The 18,870-nt window shown below is 40.7% G+C and overlaps 1 protein-coding gene across 3 annotated transcripts in view; it reads left to right on the top strand.

Moving 5' to 3' along the window:
- Window positions 1-18,870, top strand: part of LOC122879176 (protein TANC1-like) — a 35,216-nt gene that overhangs the window by 2,398 nt on the left and 13,948 nt on the right. For all 3 annotated transcript variants that reach the window (XM_044202980.1, XM_044203001.1, XM_044202992.1), the window contains 10 exons: window positions 131-334; window positions 1,745-1,837; window positions 3,365-3,495; window positions 5,451-5,739; window positions 6,419-6,700; window positions 13,026-13,142; window positions 13,313-13,603; window positions 14,519-14,646; window positions 17,189-17,420; window positions 18,267-18,433. In XM_044202980.1, the coding sequence (XP_044058915.1) occupies window positions 131-334; window positions 1,745-1,837; window positions 3,365-3,495; window positions 5,451-5,739; window positions 6,419-6,700; window positions 13,026-13,142; window positions 13,313-13,603; window positions 14,519-14,646; window positions 17,189-17,420; window positions 18,267-18,433 (1,934 nt within the window). The remainder of the gene's footprint in view (window positions 1-130; window positions 335-1,744; window positions 1,838-3,364; window positions 3,496-5,450; window positions 5,740-6,418; window positions 6,701-13,025; window positions 13,143-13,312; window positions 13,604-14,518; window positions 14,647-17,188; window positions 17,421-18,266; window positions 18,434-18,870) is intronic.

Raw genomic sequence — 18,870 nt, 5'->3', positions numbered from 1 at the left:
GCTGTACGGTTGTGTTCAATCAACTCTGCCTTTTTAACTATGCTGAAGCTTTCTAAATTATGTGTCTTAGATCATAACACTTGCCCTTTTCCATCTTGTCTCTACACATTCCCATCTTTTCCATGCATAGGTGGTGAGGTGTACACTCACAGCACCTTGCAGAGGGGTAGTGGTGGGCGTGCCACACACTTCCAGGGCCATGACAGCGGCTACACTGAAAGCCCAGTAAAACTGATGAGACTGACCAAGGGTGCATCCATTTCTTTACCGTCCTCCCCTCTTCTCCCTCGCCAGGCCAACATAGTTCCCTCCCAGTCCTGCATCAAGTTCACAGGTAGGTTAAATTAAAATAGTTATAGTAATAAAAAATAATGCATGGTTTCATTATGAACAACTAAGATTGACAAGAAGGTGTCCATTAGGGAATAGCTGCCAAAATAGCAGAATGCTTTCATTAGAGTTTGCCTTGATTAGCAGAGAGCTTCTGTGCGCTCAGCTGTTCCATACTTGTGACAGCAAAAACAAGAGCATACAGACTGTGGCCCCAGGGCCCAAAACCATGTGACAGATTGTCAGAGTAAATGATTGAACAAGATAACTTAAGGCAAGGAACCCCGATTAGGTAGGTCGATTTTGAGATTATTATTAATTACCATATGCATCACATGTACTGTAGGTAGTAGATGTTGCCATGCAAGCGTGCCATGATACTTTTGCCTACACAAATAGCTGTGAATTTGGATGCAGTAGCTGGCCAGCAGTCTGAAATGTATGCCGTACATCTCTCATTTGATTCCTCTTGTCTTTCTTCCAATGTTTCATGTCGATCTCTGCAGTCAACTGTCAAAGAAATTCAGAGTGACCAAAAAGTCACTTAGTTAAAAATGACATCTACTTCTTCTCCTCGTTAAAAAAAAGCCACAATCTATGAATATGCAAATATTGTTAATTTCAAAATTTAACTGCTGAACAGAAGAGGAGCTCACCTTAAAACAGGCACTAGGTGGCAGTGTCCTGCAGCAAGTACAGCCATTCAAAAAAAGGTGCCGTTACACTTCATTGCATGCAGCACTGCCTTGTTTTTCCCCAATACACTAAACGAACATGACAAGGAAAATTACAGCAAGTAAAAATATATCCTGTCATGGCCTTCATATCGTTGGTGGTCATGCAAATTCAAATATCAAACTGTACGTTAGACTCCACAGAGTATTTCTGAGTCTATTCACATGCATGATTCTAACACAGAATAACCTTGAGTATAAAAATTCAGTACATTTCAGTGCTTGCAAACATCTCATCCTTGTGAACGATCTCCAGTCTTAAAGAATCTGCGCTTCCAAGAACCCTCAGATGTTGTTGCATAAAATGAGACACACCCACACACATCAATATGAGTGCACTGCTGTCCCTGCCATCACACACACACACACACACATTAGCAATGTTAATATATTATAGATAAACGCCCACGGTACAGCAAATAGTATACTGTTTGCATGCATGACCCGCACTCTGTACATACTGCTTTATACTCCTGGGACACAATTCAAATTCTGCACCACAGATCTCATCTGGGAAGGCTTAATCTCTCTCTCTCTCTCTCTCTCTCTCTCTCTCTCTCTCTCTCTCTCTCTCTCTCTCTCTCTCACTTTCTTTCATATCCCTCCTTATCTCCACCCTCAATCCCTCCCTCCCACCCTGGCTGCTCTCCCTCCTTTCTCCCTCGTTGCTGTGGCCAAAGGACGGGTAAGGAAGCTGGAGTATGTGGATGGCTCTTCCAGTGCGAGAGAACCTCTTGTCTTTGCCTCCTGCCGTGGCAAGACAGACCTCAGAGGTGAGAACAGGAGCGTGTGGGCTTGTGTTTAGCATCATGTCTGTTTTTCCAGGTATTAATGAGGGAGGCTGAATGAGGATGAATGGGGTAGAGGTGAGGGGAGAATGAATGATGAAATACAAGAGAAAGTGTGTGTGTGTGGTTTTGTTTTAATTACATCTAAAAGGCTTTGCATTAAGTTTTTCCTTTCAGATGGATGTAGGGGCAGTGATGTCTGTGTAATCCTCGGTGTGTTATTGAGAGTGGATTTGTTTTATTACAGTTTCTCCAGAGTCTTTGCCCTGACTTATCTGCATGTTGTTTGTACAGTTAAGGTTAGATTAAAACAATAATGGTGTAAATACCCACATCTCAGCCAGCTTTCTTTGTGTTTTTGACCAGAGGGCTATCCTTAGGCTAAACAGATTTTATGAGGCATCTTACATCCCGGTTGCCAGGCACCTCTCAGCTTCCCGTTTCCAATGGCAACTGCTAGGTGGTTTGATAAATAGTACTGGACATTCAGTGTGTCCTCATGTTACTCCAGATTGGCTCTCAGTGCTCTGCTGACTAAATGCAAAGTTTTCTCTCCTCCCCCTCTCTCAAACACACACCCAGCCTTCCTACCCAAGTCTTCAGCAGCTTTTCAAGCTGTGAAGTGAAAAGAGTATTGACAAAGGCTAGAACTGGAGCGCTTTATGGAACAAAAATGACCAGGCTTGCCTCTCAAAATTGACCTTGATCCTTCACTGTTTGAACACAATTGGGTTGAATGTAAGAGCGATGTAATGCAGTACCTTTTTAAAAGGGGAGAGCAAGCCAACAAGACAGAATGAGAAAGAATCAGTAGAGGGAGTGTGAATGTGATGTCTAAACGCAAAGATGTTTGTGAGGAGGAGTGAGCTGTTCCTGTAAACCATGATGTCCTGTCATCCTGTTAATATGCCTACTCAATGTGCATGTTACTCAGCCGATAACAGTACATAGGTGAGGCGTGAGAAGTGTAGGAATGTATTGCTCAGCTGGTTAAAGAGATGTGTTAAAGCCATACTTTGCGGAGGTGAGCGTGGACCTTGTAGGAGCTGGGGTTGGAGGTCAAAGCATCAGGGAGCCTTAGTGATAAATGAATGCAGCACATGGCCCGTGTCAGCAAATCTCTCCAGGAGCAACAACGAAGGCAGAGCCAAAGCACTCCTTCTTTCTGCTCCAGAGTCGACACCAAGCTCATTGAAATTCACAACCCGTCTCTTAACCAAAAACCCCATCGCAGGTGTGTGCACAAACTCACAACCTCACACAACCTTTTCCTGCTGCCTCAACCAGGGACTGGAAAGCCATTGTCTGTGCATTCATAATCAGGGCAGCTGGGGCTGTGCTGACCTGTGGATGCATACATTTCTCGCAGTCCACTAGCGATGCTGCTGGGTGGGAACCTTATGAGCGAGCTGAGCTGAAACAAGAGCGTCAGTTTAGATGACGGTTTCATCTGGTCTGCTGTGTTTCCATTTGCTTGTTGATCCGTGTGTTCTGAATGTGTGTGTCTTCCAGACCTCCACGTGGAGCCCCAGCTGGGCTCCTCCCTTTCTACCCAGGAACTGATGACCAGACTATGCTTCTTATTGGGAGAAGCAACGCCTGGCACTGCTAGCTCTCTTATGGAGGACAGGAGGGAAAAGAAGGTAGGGCAGCATATTGATTACTGGCCCTTTGCTGTCAAGTCATATAAAAAGGCAATGGATGGTTCATGAAACAACCTTCTTTTTCTAGCCCTCATTTCCATCAGGATCGTACTTTCTTCTTTAAACATTTAAATATGACTTACTATAGATTAGTTATTGTTATTTCAAATTAGTTGTGTGCAAAGAAACATTGTGTTAAATACTGTGTGCGATTTAACCACTCAAATCCCTCTTGGAAAAATGGATCGATATATATTCTGAAACATTAATAATTGTGTTGCTATGCTTTCTCAGGGCTCCATTTCTATACTATATGCCCTATTACTTTAACCCCTTTGTATGAGAGTTATTATGTCTATAAGCACATACAATAAGCACATCTCTATGCCTTTGTATTGCTCAGCCTTGGCCCATTTTCTCAGCCTCATTCCACCACCTGAGCTCCAGATTCAGTCAGTTTCACAGAGATAGCGAGGCTCATATGAGGAATGTGGGTTGTCCTGGCTAAGATAGATTAGGCTCTGGTATAAAGGGAATAACAGTGAGCTGTTTCACCCTCGTCTCCCTACAGTCTCTGTGTTGCAGAAATGTTGTATCAGTAATGAAGAGACCTGAAATGCAAGCGATCAAACTACAAGAATGAGGAATGTAAAAAAAAAAAAAGACAACTTTTTTTTCTTAGAAAACATGTCCATTTATTAACAAAAATGTCTTAAGATTTGTCTTAAGCACACTTCACATGGCTCTGTTACCACTGCCTTTATTGGTAAAAGGTCACATAGATTAATAAATATAAATGTTGGCAGCGACTTAAAAGGTTTTTAAAGACCAGTGAAAAAATCCATTTTAAGAGACGAGGGTTAATACTATACATTAAATTATAATTAACATATATGTAAAAAAGAGGTGTTTTCCTCCTTTAACAATAACATAATGGAAAACAGCTCAAGAACACAAACTACAGCCTCAAAAAATACCAGAGGCTACACCAAGACCTCTCTGATAGGCTTATTATGTTTTACATAATAAGACTCATAAACATATGATTTATTGCAGGGCTACTATAGTAGGTTGCAATATATTGTGCAGATGAATTAAAGAAAATATATACATGATGTATTCATAATAACAAGTAGTGTATACACCATGTATATATTTTTTTATTATTGAAAACTGGACTTAGAAGGCTATTTATCCATAGATGTGATTCTGCTGAGACAGAGCCGTGATAACTGGTTGAAAAATAATCTCAGCTTTTTTAAAACCTGGCTCTTTGTAGATTCCACCATGATGACTTACTCATTTTGTATTTTGTCTTGCTGTAGAGCTTTACATGAAGTTGCTATCCAAAACACACACCGTGCTAACTCCAAAAAGCAGTAATTATTAGTATCTAAAAGTATTAGATGTGCAATTTTAACTAGTACCCTCATTCAGGCAGTCTGATGCTTAGTAAATTGCATTTTACATACCTAAAATACATCCTGGCACCTGTGAAAAATGTTTTTGTAAAATCAGCCCCGTGTAGAACAGAAGAATGTGTGTATCATGACTTTTACAGTAAATTGTATATGTCTACAGCTGGTGATTTAATTTTGAACACAGCCAGCCGTCATCATGAAAAACTGGGAAAATGACAGCCAGGATGAAAATAACTGGAATTATCCTTTCATTTCCCATCTGCGCGCACACACAAACATACTAAGTCACAAACACACAAAACAGTGTGCATGAAGGCAAACACTGTCATGCAGAGTGGAGTACTGTTAAAAAGGGTGGCAAATGACACTGTTCATTTACTACACTTTTAAAATAGAAGAATATCGCATGTGTTTCTTTTCTTTCTCTCCGCTTTCTCCTTGCACAGAGTTGATCAGGTTGAGTCTCTCCTTGTGTCTCTATACATCTTAACTGTATGTCACTTTAACCTTTAACTTCTGCTCTCCCTTTTTCAGTGTGACACCTCTGCCCAGGAGGGGAGTCCCAGCTCCACTCTGACCTGCAGCACTGCCTCCCCCTGTTCAGAGAGCCCCTCTTCCACCCTGAGCACCAGTGCTGGAGGCCAGCCTTTACCCTTACCTTCACCAAACTGCAGCTCCAGCACCAGCCCCAGTGGGACCCTCTCCTGCCCTGTACCCAACCCTGCACCTTGTTCTGCTTCTGGACCCATCACCGGGAGCAGCCCTGGGCCTCCTTCTCAAAGCCCGACCTCCACCCTGGAGAGCAAGGACAGTGGAATCATAGGTGACAGTTGCTTCTGTGTTGGAAATCCTGGCCAGGTTTTCAAATGATGACTATCCACATTGTATGAGTTCAGATTGGTTTTCACACTAGCTGAAGCATGTCCAAAACAGAAGCCTAGTCATACATAACTAGAAGTTACTTAACTGTGGAACCACTTACCTTTATCAGAAATCCCAAACAGTGTGACTCACTAAAGTGCCACACCTTCCTAAATGGTGATAGGAAGTTAGATGCAACATCACGTAGTTGTAAGTCCTTGTCAGATGTGTACCCCTACCCCACAGCAAGTTTCTCTACGTCGCCTATGCCACTTCAGCCTCAAGGCTTCAGCTCCCTCCTGTCAAAACTGGGACACTGCTGTCTTTGTTGCTTATGGGTCTGATTCTCCTAAAATAGGACACTTTTTTCTCCCTAAATAGAGTTTGTATTTATAGTTAAATTCAAAAGTGCAAAGGGTGCATCAAGTACAGTAAAATAGGCGTATTTTATTTTGATTGAGTAAATGTGATTGGTTGAAATTGAAGGCAATGCTTCATTTTGGGTCTTTAGTCAATTTTAACTGATAAGAAAATGCAAGTAAGCATTTGCATGCCATATGTTCTTCTTTAGAAGTGTCATTTAGTTTTTTGTTTTTTTTTTGGCTGCCTTACCTAACCCATATTTTCTTCGTGCGGCTCAGCAACCATCACTAGTTCCTCTGAGAATGAGGAGCGCAGCGCCTCTAGTGAGGTTCTGACTAAGGATGAAGGCCTGGGGGGCGGTGCCGGTGCAACGGGCCATGCAAGCGAGGACCGTCATCCTGGGCCATCCAGGGACAATCTAACCACCCAACCAGATGAGGCCTTACCTAGGACTGAAATCATGGAGCCCAGGACTCCACCAGCTCCGAAAAGACCCCTCCCACAGCACCACGTACACACCACTTCCTCCCTTGTGATGCCCCGTCCAAATTCTGTGGCAGGTACGTTTACCTTTTCTTATATGTTCATGTGTTATTCTGTGATTAAAGGAATAGTTTGACATTTTGGGAAATATGCTAATTCACTTTCTTGCCAAAACTTTGATGGGAAAATCAATACCACTCTCATGTCTGTCCATTCAATATGAAGCTGCTGCCCATTAGCTAAGCTTAGCATAAAGACTGGAAACAGGGGGAAACCGCTAGCCTGGCCCTGTCCAAAGGTAACAAAATCCGCCAACCAGCACCTTTTAAAGCTCACTAATTAACACGTTATATTTCCTGGAGTCTTGCTGTCACCTCGAGGTTGCCAGTCAATCAGCGGAGACTCCGGGAAGTCACTGCTCCCAGCCAAGAAATAGTCCCACACATAACCCCTGTAAAAACCACAACATGTCGTTTTTACAACTCCAGTTTTTTTGTACGGATTAAACAAACAAGACATAATATGTTAATTAGTGAGTGAGTTGCTAAAGCTCCCATTATTTCGTAGATGAAGTAACTTAATAAGAGTATGAATGTGACAGCTGTGACCTGGGTGATTACTTAACGGACTAATAAGTATTGACTGAATGACAAACTGATTGAATTGATTGTTGATTTGATATTTTCATCATCTATTCATCGGATACAGAGAGAGCATAATTTGCAAGATCTCTGTGATGCAGAACGAAACGTTATAGCACCATGTGTTAGTGCTCTACTTACCACCGAGGCTGGATACACACAGTGAGCAGTACCAGTTAAATGTCCGGGGAGGCCTCCAGTTGTCATAAAAATACCCCCCTCCCTCTCCAGTCACGATCTTTGCTAGTGCACAAGGCTCCTTTTCTTCCCTTAGATGTCAGTTCATTTGTGGTGGGAGCAAAATAAGAGATTCCCTGAGGAGTGGATTCACAGTAACGCCTGCCAGTTTCTTCTGTCAGCTGGTCCTTTCATTTAGGCACTCTTGATGAAATTCAGAATAAAGATGAAGCGAGCCACATAGTACTGTTGCCGCTAGAATTTTACTCCACATTCATGAAAGATAGAGTAACCATGTACAGTATATTACGATATACATTAAGAAACAAGACATAAAATTAAACTTGAATTATTCCAAGATATAAAATTTTGTTGTTATAGCAGCAATATTGTCAGGTTACAATAAGGAAAAACAGGCTGCAGATCAGAATAAACTGAATGGAGGTTTTATAAACATATGATCCAGTACTTTAAATTTTAACATATCTTATGTACATTAATACATTCCATATGTATTAAAGGGACAGTTCACCCCAAAATCAAAAATACACATTTTTATTCTTACCTGTAGTTTATCCATCTAGATTGTCTTGGTGTGAGTTGCTGAGTTTTGGAGATATCGGCCATAGAGATGTCTGCCTTTCTGGAATATAATGGAACTATATGGCACTCGGCTTGTTGTGCTCAAAGAGCCAAAAAACTACATTTGAAAAACTCAACAGCATTGTCTGTTTCCAGAAATCATGACCTGGTTACTTAAGATAATCCACAGATTTGTTGTGAGCAGTTTCATATAGGGACTTTTTTCTTTCTACTGATAGTTCCTACATGAAACTGCTCACAACAAGGTCTGTAGACCACAAGCTGAGTGCCATATAGTTCCATTATATTAAAAAAAAGCAGAAATATCCGCGGCCGATATCTCCAATTCAAAAATTAAAAGCACTACAAGTAAGAGGAAAAATATGTATTTTTGATTTTTGGGGTGAACTGTCCCTTTAATATATATAGAATTGCAGATGTTCAGGCTTAATTTTGCAATTAGTTAATGCATAATTTAAGAGTCTAGAATAGATGGATGCTCCATCACCTTATGTGACCATGTGTAATGTTCATGTTCCTCACTGTCTGTTCTCATTAACATCCTCACAATCAGAATTGATAGAATCGATGGAAGTAGCTCATGTTCTCAAGTTTCCTGAGATAAATGCTGATTGTTGCAAGCACAGAAAAAAGGTAGTCAAAGACAGTTTGCAGAGTCAATACAAGTTACCAGCTTCATCACCCCCCTAGTGGGCTGAGACTGGGGTCATTTTTGGCAAGAAGCATTGTACAATATGATGGCTGTCGGCAGAAAGAGTGCCTAAAGCATTCAGTTTTGTGAACAAGTCAGAGGCTGAAGATGTGCAGTAGCTGCAGCAACTACAGATATGATGTTTTGTGTTGTCCATGTTTTCAGTTTGTTTTCCTGGTATTTCAATTAGTGAGAGTGCAAGAAGTCTTTTGCTATGGGTCTAAGATGCTGTAGTAGCAGCCTCTTAAAGGTCTTTATTATGTGAGTGGTCAGTGCCACTGGCCTGTATGGGCACTGGAGACTCCCGTTTTCGATAACGAGACAATGCTAGAGGTTTTCTGCAGCGGAGGGAACATCTTCAAATTCAAGTTAAAGGAATGTGCTTATTTGCTTCCTGGAGGAGCGTTGAGATGAGAACATTGATATCACTCTTATATCTGTGCATCAAGTATACAGCGAGACAATGGTGAACTTAGCTCATCCAAGACACTGGAAACGGGGAAACAGCTAGTCTGGCTCTGTTAAAGGGCAACATAACCCAGCTGCCAGTCCCTCTTAAGCTCACCAATTATCTCTTTGTATCTTGTTTGTTCAATCCGTACAAAAACTCAAGTGTAAAAACGGCAGTTCACTGTTGTACAGTGGGTTACGTGCTGATCCCAGCCAAGAAATAGTCTAGCACATAACCCTCCGCACAATGATTAATTGTTGTTTTTACATTTCGGACGGATTAAACAAACAAGATATAACCTGTATATTAGTGTATATTAGAGGTCCCGGTAGGCAGTTTTGTTACCTTTTGGACAGAGCCAGGCCAGCTATTTCCACCTGTTTCCAGTCTTTCGGCTAAGCTAAGCTAACCCGGTGCTGGCTGTAGCGTTATGTTTAATGGACAGGTATAAGAGTGGTATTGATCTTTTTATCTAACTCTCCGCCAGAAAGCGAATATGGGTATTTCACAAAATGTCAAACTTTTCCTTCAAGGTTGAAAAGGTCCTGTAGAATCAGTGCTAGATGGATTGCTAGTGTACTGGGATGGATGCTTTCAGGGATGCTGGGGGCTTGGGCCAGGGCTGCAGAGTTGACCTTTTAAAGTGATGAAGGATCATCTGGGGTTGTAGGGTAATCAACCACACTGTCCTCAGCAGGGAGCATAAAGGTAGGCAGTGAGTGTTGGATAGGTGGTCCCATCAGGCTGGACTGTCAAGAGTGGAGGGATGAGCTGTCCTGGTGTCCCGTGTTTTAACTCTTTAACTCCATCCTCGGTCCACTCAGCCATTTTGCCTGGCTGTCTTTAGCCAGCAGTCTTTCTCATCCCACTCCACACCTCCTTCACACTGTTTTGCTGCAGAGTGTTCTTCATCCTCTCACTGTGGATGTTTACTTCAAACCTCTCTTCTCCACTTCAGCTCTTGCTTGACAATTACGGTACCTTTCTCCATGTCCCCAGTCCTAAAAGCCCTCTTGTACCTGTTGAAAGGGATTTCATGTTCTCAGTGTTCCAGGGTTTATTATTTGCTCGTCCCTGATTTCCCTATTTTCTTTTATCATAATTGCAGTGTTCACGCTGTGATTGATTTGTCTTGCATCAGGGAGTCCCTCACTGTCCACTGGGTACCCCACAGAGCAGGTTCCATGTGCTCTTGACAGCCCTGTAAATTATAATATGGCCTCAGTAGCTTTCAACAACACTCTCACTCTGATGCTGCACCATGATGGACACATGCAGGGATGCTAGATCGAATGCTAGTTCAGTGTATCTTTCTCTCTGGTCTAAATAAAGAAGAGGGAGTGATGGTCCAGTATTACACATGTAGTAAATATGAAATGCCACAAACACATTTCATGTTGTGTGGCTCACGTCTTGAGTGTAGACTGATTTGGTGATTTGTCATGACGAAGGATGCTGGCCGGCATCTTCAGACTGTGACCGTAATTTCTGCTTTAAAGCTTTAAACCCCTAACAGCTCAGAGATGCAATGCAGCTCCCTCAGATGCTCTGAGATTACCAATGACTGCATTTAACATGTATAGTACATGATTATAGTTATGTGAGCTCATCATCTGTCCAGGGTTTGCACTTTCTATTCTACTGCCTGTTTGACTGGTCTATCTACAATATTTTATAGATGAGTGCAACGTGATTCAGGCCCTTTTTTTTATCCCACTCTGAAGGGATTAGAGGCAGCAGTAATGCCAGATTTTCAGATTTTACAGAGGATTTTTTTTATATGACAGCAATGAATGGATGAAATGGACCAGTCTGTGACTTGCCATTGAAAACAAAGTCTTAAATAACAATTTTTATTCTGTCAGACTTAGTTTTCCATGCAACTTGAGTCTTTTTTGGCAGGAATACTATATTTTATTAGTATTAATATTTTAGCTAGTTAATAGCTAGTTTCACCTGAAACTAGCTATTAACAGATACTCAGGTAGAATCCTTAGATTCCTAGGGCTTATGTAACACAGAGTAGCTTAAATTTCTAGTTCCTGTGCCATTTTTTCACAATTGAGAATGACTTCCAGATGGGAGCCGAAATGTCTTTATTCCGAAAACAGTGTCCAGATGACTACGACTGAAACCTTTTCTACGATAGAACACTCCTGGACGAATGAGGGACTACACCATATTAATATTTTAATACTAATGCTATTACTATTAAATCACCTAAATGTAGATGTATCCTTCCTTACACAAACCAAATAATATAAATAAGAGCAAACCTAAATATGCATAAAACCAATATCATTACAACCCAAGAGGTCCCAATAAGCATAGACACTTCTGATTCTGACTGTAATCTAGTTAGCTGGCTCTCTGCCACACCTGGATTCGTAAACCACTTGGATTAGATTCCCCTTCATTAACAGAGAGAAAGAGAACTACGAACAGCCTACAACTAAACTAGAATTAACCTTTTTTTGGCATTTCACTCTAGGAGCCTCAATCTGAGGAGGTATGCTTATAAATTAAACTACATTTAGTACAGAAAAATTTAACTTTCACAGGCATTCTGACATGTTAGTTAGTTTCTGGGGTTTGAATCATACGTATTTTTTGTTGCATTTTATATCCATCTCTGTTCTGTCTCCCAGATAAACCTTGGCGATGATTAAATAAAATAAAAACAACAACAACAAAATTGATGCAAGTAAGATGTAATGCAATGCAATTAGATAGCCCCGAAACAAATTCAGCCTTACTTCAGTTTTTCTGAGACTACTATACTTCACTTGTTATGTGTTAAATGGTTTATGGACTGTATTTAGACGGTTTGTTGTGTATTTATGTAGTACCTGAGCTGCAATATTTAGAAATATGTTTGTAATATTTTGTCTACAACGTATTCTGTCCAAAAGATATAAAAAAATATTTTGTCCACAAAACACACTTTACAATACAGTGCAATCAAATACAAAAACTACAGGCTCAAAAATGACAATAGAGTTGAATCAACACCTCTCTGACACAGTGTCAACAACATTACAAATTTGTAATGTATCACAAATATGAAATTGTATTTATTGCAGGTCTGTTGTATTGGATTGCATTTCAGTGTACAGCACTTCCTATTTTTTGTCACTCTGTGTTTTGCTGCCTAATGATATGCTGCAAAGGCAGAAATAGATTCTTAATTTTGCAGAAGACAAAATTTAAGATGATCTCATTACACAAAGCATATTTCTTTATTTTTCACAATAGCCTGGACTAAAGACTCTCCTAAACGTCTTGAGAAAGACAACTGCAGAAAGTAAGCCTGACTGACCTGTAAACTCTGTAGTGTGAGTGGGTGGATGGATAGGCGAATGTGGGAGTTAACAACATTTTTGTTTCTTGCCCTTCTGTACGACATGTTCTTTATTTCATTTATCATGTTGGCTTTTCTGTGGCATATTTGGTCATTAGAAGAATGTGTGTAATCCTGTCATTGACAGCTGATGCATTTTTGCATTACAGCTGGCGATGCGTTTCCACAAATTATCACAAATTTGGTGTCCTGACGTGTGAGACAGTATGAAACATTTGGTCATTTCAGACTCATGTTAGCTTGAGACTACAGGACGTGAGATGAGTTGTTTTCTTTTCTTTTCCTCTCTCATCTCTCCTCAAGGGCATTGAGTGTTTATCATTGAGAGCAACAACTGTTTATGTCTCATGTCTCCATGGATACAATAATTGACTCGAGCGATGAATTTGACACTTGTGTGGTATGCATGTGTATTTTGCACATTTCCTGCATCTCTCTCACACCCTCAGTCCATTCCCCACCCGTTCTCTCTTCATAGCAACCAGCTCCACTCGACTAGAGGATTTGAGTTATCTGGAAAACCAAAGGGCTGCTGGACACAGGGGCTCCGTCCGTAAACACAACACAGCTGGACGCACAAATGATGACTCCAAAGGTATTTTGTGGCTTAACCTTGGGGTGAAATCAGTGTGTTAATATAGCATGGTGCAGAAACTTCTGCAGACCTGTGTGGTACATGTGTGCACTTCCTCAATGTCACTGCTTAAATTACATATAGTTATCCATTCTTATATAGCGTTAACTCTTTTCTCTCACTCCGTCCAGGGAGATTGGTGCCATTCAAACAAGCTGACATCATGCTAAAACCGCTGCTGTTTGAAGTCCCCGGCATCACTGCAGAAACACCTTTTGTTGGACGGGATTGGCTCTTCACACGTCTGGAGGAGGTCCTGAGAAAAACGAGCAGCTGTGAGGGACGTGGTGCTGTCATTGTGGGTAACGCAGGATCCGGCAAGACTGCTATCATCTGGCGGCTGGTGACACTCAGCTGTCATGGCATGCGCACGCCACAGGGAGGTCCCAGCATCCCTCACAGCCCCAGTTCCTCTCCTAAATGTAAGACTCCTATCTTTATTCATAGCAGTGTAATTTGTTTTTGTGTGTATCTCAAAGCATTAGTGTAAGAACACAGTAGAATGCTAGAAGTTGAATTCATACATTCTCCAATGTGCTCCAGTAAAGTCAGATTCTTGTAAGATACTGGAAGAAATATTTTTTTGGGAAGAAGGAGTTGGTAACTGGGGCACTCTTCTTTCAAGTTCTCCCCTGAGGTTTCTCTGCTGATTGCAGTTGTGTAAGGAGACAGAGATTGTTGTTTTTTTCTTTTCATGAGTGGCACTGGAACTGTTCTTTTGTCTGGGGGAAAAAAAGAAAACAACCACTCATACAACCAGGTTTTGCACATTACACTATAAATGCATGTTGCATGCTGCGACATGCTGGTGATTTTTGTTTTTCGAATATAACATGACACACCTGGAGTACTAAGAATAAGAATTGCCACAAACAGATATTTTTTTGATATCACCTTTCAGCCTTTTCCTGTAGTGCAATAAGCTTAAGATGACAGGCTGAGGACAAAGCAGTACAGCAAAAGCAAAACTAAACTAGTGTTCAAAAAGAATACACTGCCATTCATTTTTCAGCATCATTGTATTATTCATTGATATCTGTCCTGTATGTTGTCATTTTGATTTAAATTTAACAGAGGGTATAGCATGAGGTGTGCAGGAATCCAGACTTATCATTCTGCACTCTTTGAAACAAACACTCTTGCTGCCATCTAAGGTGGTTTTGCTTAATGTCTTAGTTCCCAGTCTTGCTTACAGATGCACTAATTAATTGCAGCAGTTTAATTGTGTTTCTTCATAGACTTCACTCCTAGCATTCCTGTGCTTACACCAGAGACTTCATCTAACGAGTGTAACTGGCAGCTTTGCGTTTGTTGTTGTTGCTTTGTGCTCTGTTCAGGTGGGGATAAGCAGGGAAAAGGAGCCTCCAAACAACCAGCTGATTCCCAGCCCAACCTGAGTGCTGTTGCAGGAACAAGTGATAGTACAGCACAGAGGAAGGAGGCTGTCAGATGCCTTGCTGCCAAGGTACCTCAAAATACACATGCACACACATGTTTGTATTTCTATACTTGTGAGGATCCTCAGTTACAAAATTCCCTCTCTAGCCCCTATCTCTAACCTTAAAGCAAGCGTTCAACATTTTGGGAAATGCGCTTTCTTGTGGAGAATTAGATGAGAAGATCGGTCTCTCTCTCTGTAGTGTTTGTACGCTAAATATGAAGCTGAAGCCAGGAGACAGTTAGCAAGGGGAAACACCCAGCCTTTGCCTACCAGCACCTTTACAGCTCACCAATCATCACGTTATATCTCGTTTCTTTAATCCATATAAAAACCAAAGCATAAAAACTACAATTACAAATACAACATTATTTTACAGGGGGTTATGTGCTAGTTTTTTGGGCAGGAGCAGTTGCCAAGTAACCAGCAGAGACTTAAGAAAGTTACTGCTCAGAGAGGAGTAACTTCGGTACATATCAACAATAGTCATATTTACACTTTGTTTTTTGTACAGATTAAACAAACAAGATATAACATGTTAGTGAGCGATTAGCGAACTTTAGAGGTGCCGGTAGGCGGATTTTGTTACACTTCGGACAGAGTTTTCCCCTGTTTCCAGTCTTTATGCTAAGCTAAGCTGGCTGGGTGCAAGCAGTAGCTTCATATTTAATGAACAGATATGAGAGTGGTATAGATCTTCTCATCTGACTCTCCACAAGAATGCGAATAAGCGTATTTATCAAAAAAATATATATATATATATATAACTACACAACACACTTTTGTATAGTTTTTGTTTTTTATTCTGTTGCTGAACAGACTGCTGACTCATCTGGAGTTATAACAGACAAAAAGAAGAAATTATATTTACATTATAGGAATGTCCCTAGATTTAGCTGCTTGTTAAGGCTGTTTTTATAGCCCTGGGCTTTTTCCTGCACTTCTCTCACCAGATTTGTGAGTACGGTAATATAATAGAGTATCATAAACAGTACTGTAGGGAGCTATGACTGTTACAAGCCGTCACAAAAGACTGAAGAGGGATCAATTCAAAGAGATAAACACACATCAGCATTGTTCCTTTTTTTAAAGAGATCTGGGGCTGCACATTTGTGACATAAGATTTTAATGTCAGAGTGTTCTTGTCTCTTTTTGGGCACATGTAGAACATGCTGCTGATTGCATCACATAGATGACATGAAAGCTTCTAAATTTACTAACTTGGCCTCAATAAGAGTTTCCATGGGAACTAGTCAGACTACTTGTGATCCTGAGGATGTTCACTCAAAAGTAAAATCGTTGATAACATTATATGTGGACCACTCATGGTCTAGACTGGGACCTATCTAAGCCCTATAAAGCCATGAGTGAATACTATTGAAGCTGTATATTTTTCTGCAAAAATACACTGACGGTTTGCAGATAACTGCTATTAATCTTCCAGCATGACAGTTGCCATTTGTCTCAATGTTTTTGTATTTTATACTTGTGTTCAGTTTGACTCCATTATTGCTAAAAGCACCCTTATTAGTCTTGATATGTTTCATTTCTCAGGCTCTTGTTAACTATTCAGCATGCTACCTGAATAAATCAACTTGCATTTACTGACTGGGTTTTAGAGATACTCTGCAGTAATATGTTGAATGAAGCTCTCGTTGTTGAGTTTCACAAGCGGAAATTATGACTCAGCTACCTCTATGATTTCTGCAAATATGATTTCTCTGTTTATATCTTGGTGTTATTTTATTGTAACCCTTATTGTTTTTATATTCTGTGATATCAGTCTGAGAGATTGTTTTTCTCCTTTGTTATCACTTTCTTCTGGGAAATGAACAGATAATGTGTCTGAACAGATACAAACAGCATCTGAATTTGCGCAGTGATATTTGTTCCCCCCTCCCCTTACTGACTGGTCATCCAATTGACATAATTTACGAAACACCACACCACTTCTTCTCAGAGTCATAACTCAGTCAAAGTGAAACACACAAACAAAACACACAGCTACAATCAGCTGCCCTCACTCTTTACAGTGATGGCAAGATATCTTTCAAGGATAAACGTCCATAAATACATTTTAAAATCATAATAAAAAGGTGTTCCTTATAACTTCAGATCTTGGCTCACGTTCATCAAACTTTTTCTTCAATATCAAAGTAATCCAGGTGGTTGTTGTTTTTAGAGTGCGAACAAGAACTGCTGTAGCCAAAACAGCGTGACTTTTCATGATTCAGATTTGCCAAAATGTAAACAAGACTAAAAACACAGAGGTGTAAATAGTTTTAAGTTCAATATTCAGACAATCAGCCAGGTTTATCCTCAATAACTTTTCAACAGTTTTCACCAGATTAGTTGTGTTTACCTCATGATAGGATATTGAAGCCTGCATGACACCATGCGTGACTTAACAGTAGGCGGAAACTGAGAGCTTTTCAGTGCTTTCTCGATAGCTTTCTCAGTTGTTTTCATAGACACTTCAGACCAACTTTACATTCATGTGGGGTTCCTCCCAGTCGATACACCACCTCCTATTTTGTTCAGTTTATTACCTGCTTCTTTCTCCTGTCAGGTGGTAGCCTACCATTTCTGTCAGGCTGACAACACCTATACCTGCCTGGTGCCGGAGTTTGTGCACAGTGTTGCTGCCCTGTTGGCCAGAGCACCACAGCTTGCCCCGTACAGGGAGCTGCTGGTACAAGAGCCTCAGCTACAAAACACACTAAGCCTGCGATCCTGCGTTCAAGACCCCATCGCTGCCTTCCGAAAGGGTGTCCTAGAGCCCATAGCCAGCCTGCGCAAGGGTAATGATGTCCACACACACACATACACTTCAAGATAAATGTGATATTCAACTTTAAATACCTTTTTAAATTTTAAAATAGCATCCGTTTTAAGGTGGAAAACTGTCTGCTTCCCTCACCCTGCAATTAGGGAGCCTGCTGCCATCTCCTGTGTGAAATAGCCCATTAATGACACTGTGATGGGCCCATAGATTATTTTCCTTTGTTAAGGTCAATGATTTGAAACACTGTAGAGTGTGAAACAGATGTTAGGTCATTTACATAGGGAAATGATGAGTGTTATTTTTGCCCCTGTGAATCATCAGCATCCACAAGATTTCAAGGTCACAAAATACTCTGGAGAGGCTGTGAATGTTACGGACGTATTAGCCAGCTCACTTTCTCATGATACAGTCAGTCAGCTAGATTGATGTGTTATAATAGCCCAGCCCTCCACAGACTGAGCAGAGGAGTGTTTTGTCTACTCCATCACTATTAAGCAGGTTAGAAAAAAATGGAGAGCCCTTGTGTCTGAGTGTATGAGTTCTCACAGGCTTGCGGCGATGCACTGACAGCTTAGATGATGTGAAACATGATGGATATGTCCTTTTTCAAGCTAATAAACAACAATGGCCTCTGGCCCCTTTCAGCAGAATATAATCAATATCAGCAGTTGGTGTTTTCTCATATGTTTTTCTCAACATATCCTGTGCTAGAAAACAAAGATGCAACCATTTTTAGCCATGAAAGGTTTTGTATAAAACTATCATAGCATCTTGTTTCCTTATTATGTGCTCTTTACATGGCTAATGTAATATATCTGGTCTTTTAATATACTTCAACCTCTTTTTTTCTCTGTGTATTCAGAGCACAGGCTACCTGAAGAAGACTACATCATATTGGTTGACAGTCTTAATGAGGCAGAATTCCATAAACCAGACTATGGGGACACCATTGCCACTTTCATTACCAAAATAATCCCCAAATTTCCACTCTGTCTTAAGTTGGTGGTCACAGTCAGGACAGGCCTTGTGGTGAGTGAGAATATTAACATTACAGCATTACAGTGATCTCTAAACCACAGCACTCCTGTTTCAAAGGATTGTTTCACCCAACATATTTTCTCACTTATCTGTAGAGGTATCTAGCCACAAATCTAGTAATATTTACTAGATACTACTACTAGACTAATATATCTATGGGTGTACCCCACCTCTCACCCATTGTAACCCCCCCCACGACCCTTCAAAAAATAAGTGGGTAATAGGTAATAGATAATAGATGGATGGGTGGATGTGTATTTCCAGATAAAATGTCCCAGTTACTCTGACACTGAGGTGTGTGGATTGTGAGGCGTAACAAGGACCCTGTTTCTGGAAAAAATGCCACAAATTAAATTCCAGTTGTATTGGAAGTTCTTCTTTTTGCACCACTTGTTATTGCCCTTCCAGCACCTAGCAGAGCCTTTATT

This window comes from Siniperca chuatsi, linkage group LG1 (assembly GCF_020085105.1).
Source record: "Siniperca chuatsi isolate FFG_IHB_CAS linkage group LG1, ASM2008510v1, whole genome shotgun sequence".
Taxonomy (NCBI): Eukaryota; Metazoa; Chordata; class Actinopteri; order Centrarchiformes; family Sinipercidae; genus Siniperca; species Siniperca chuatsi.
The sequence above is the reverse complement of the archived record's forward strand: the minus strand, read 5'-3'. Positions and strand labels throughout refer to the sequence as shown.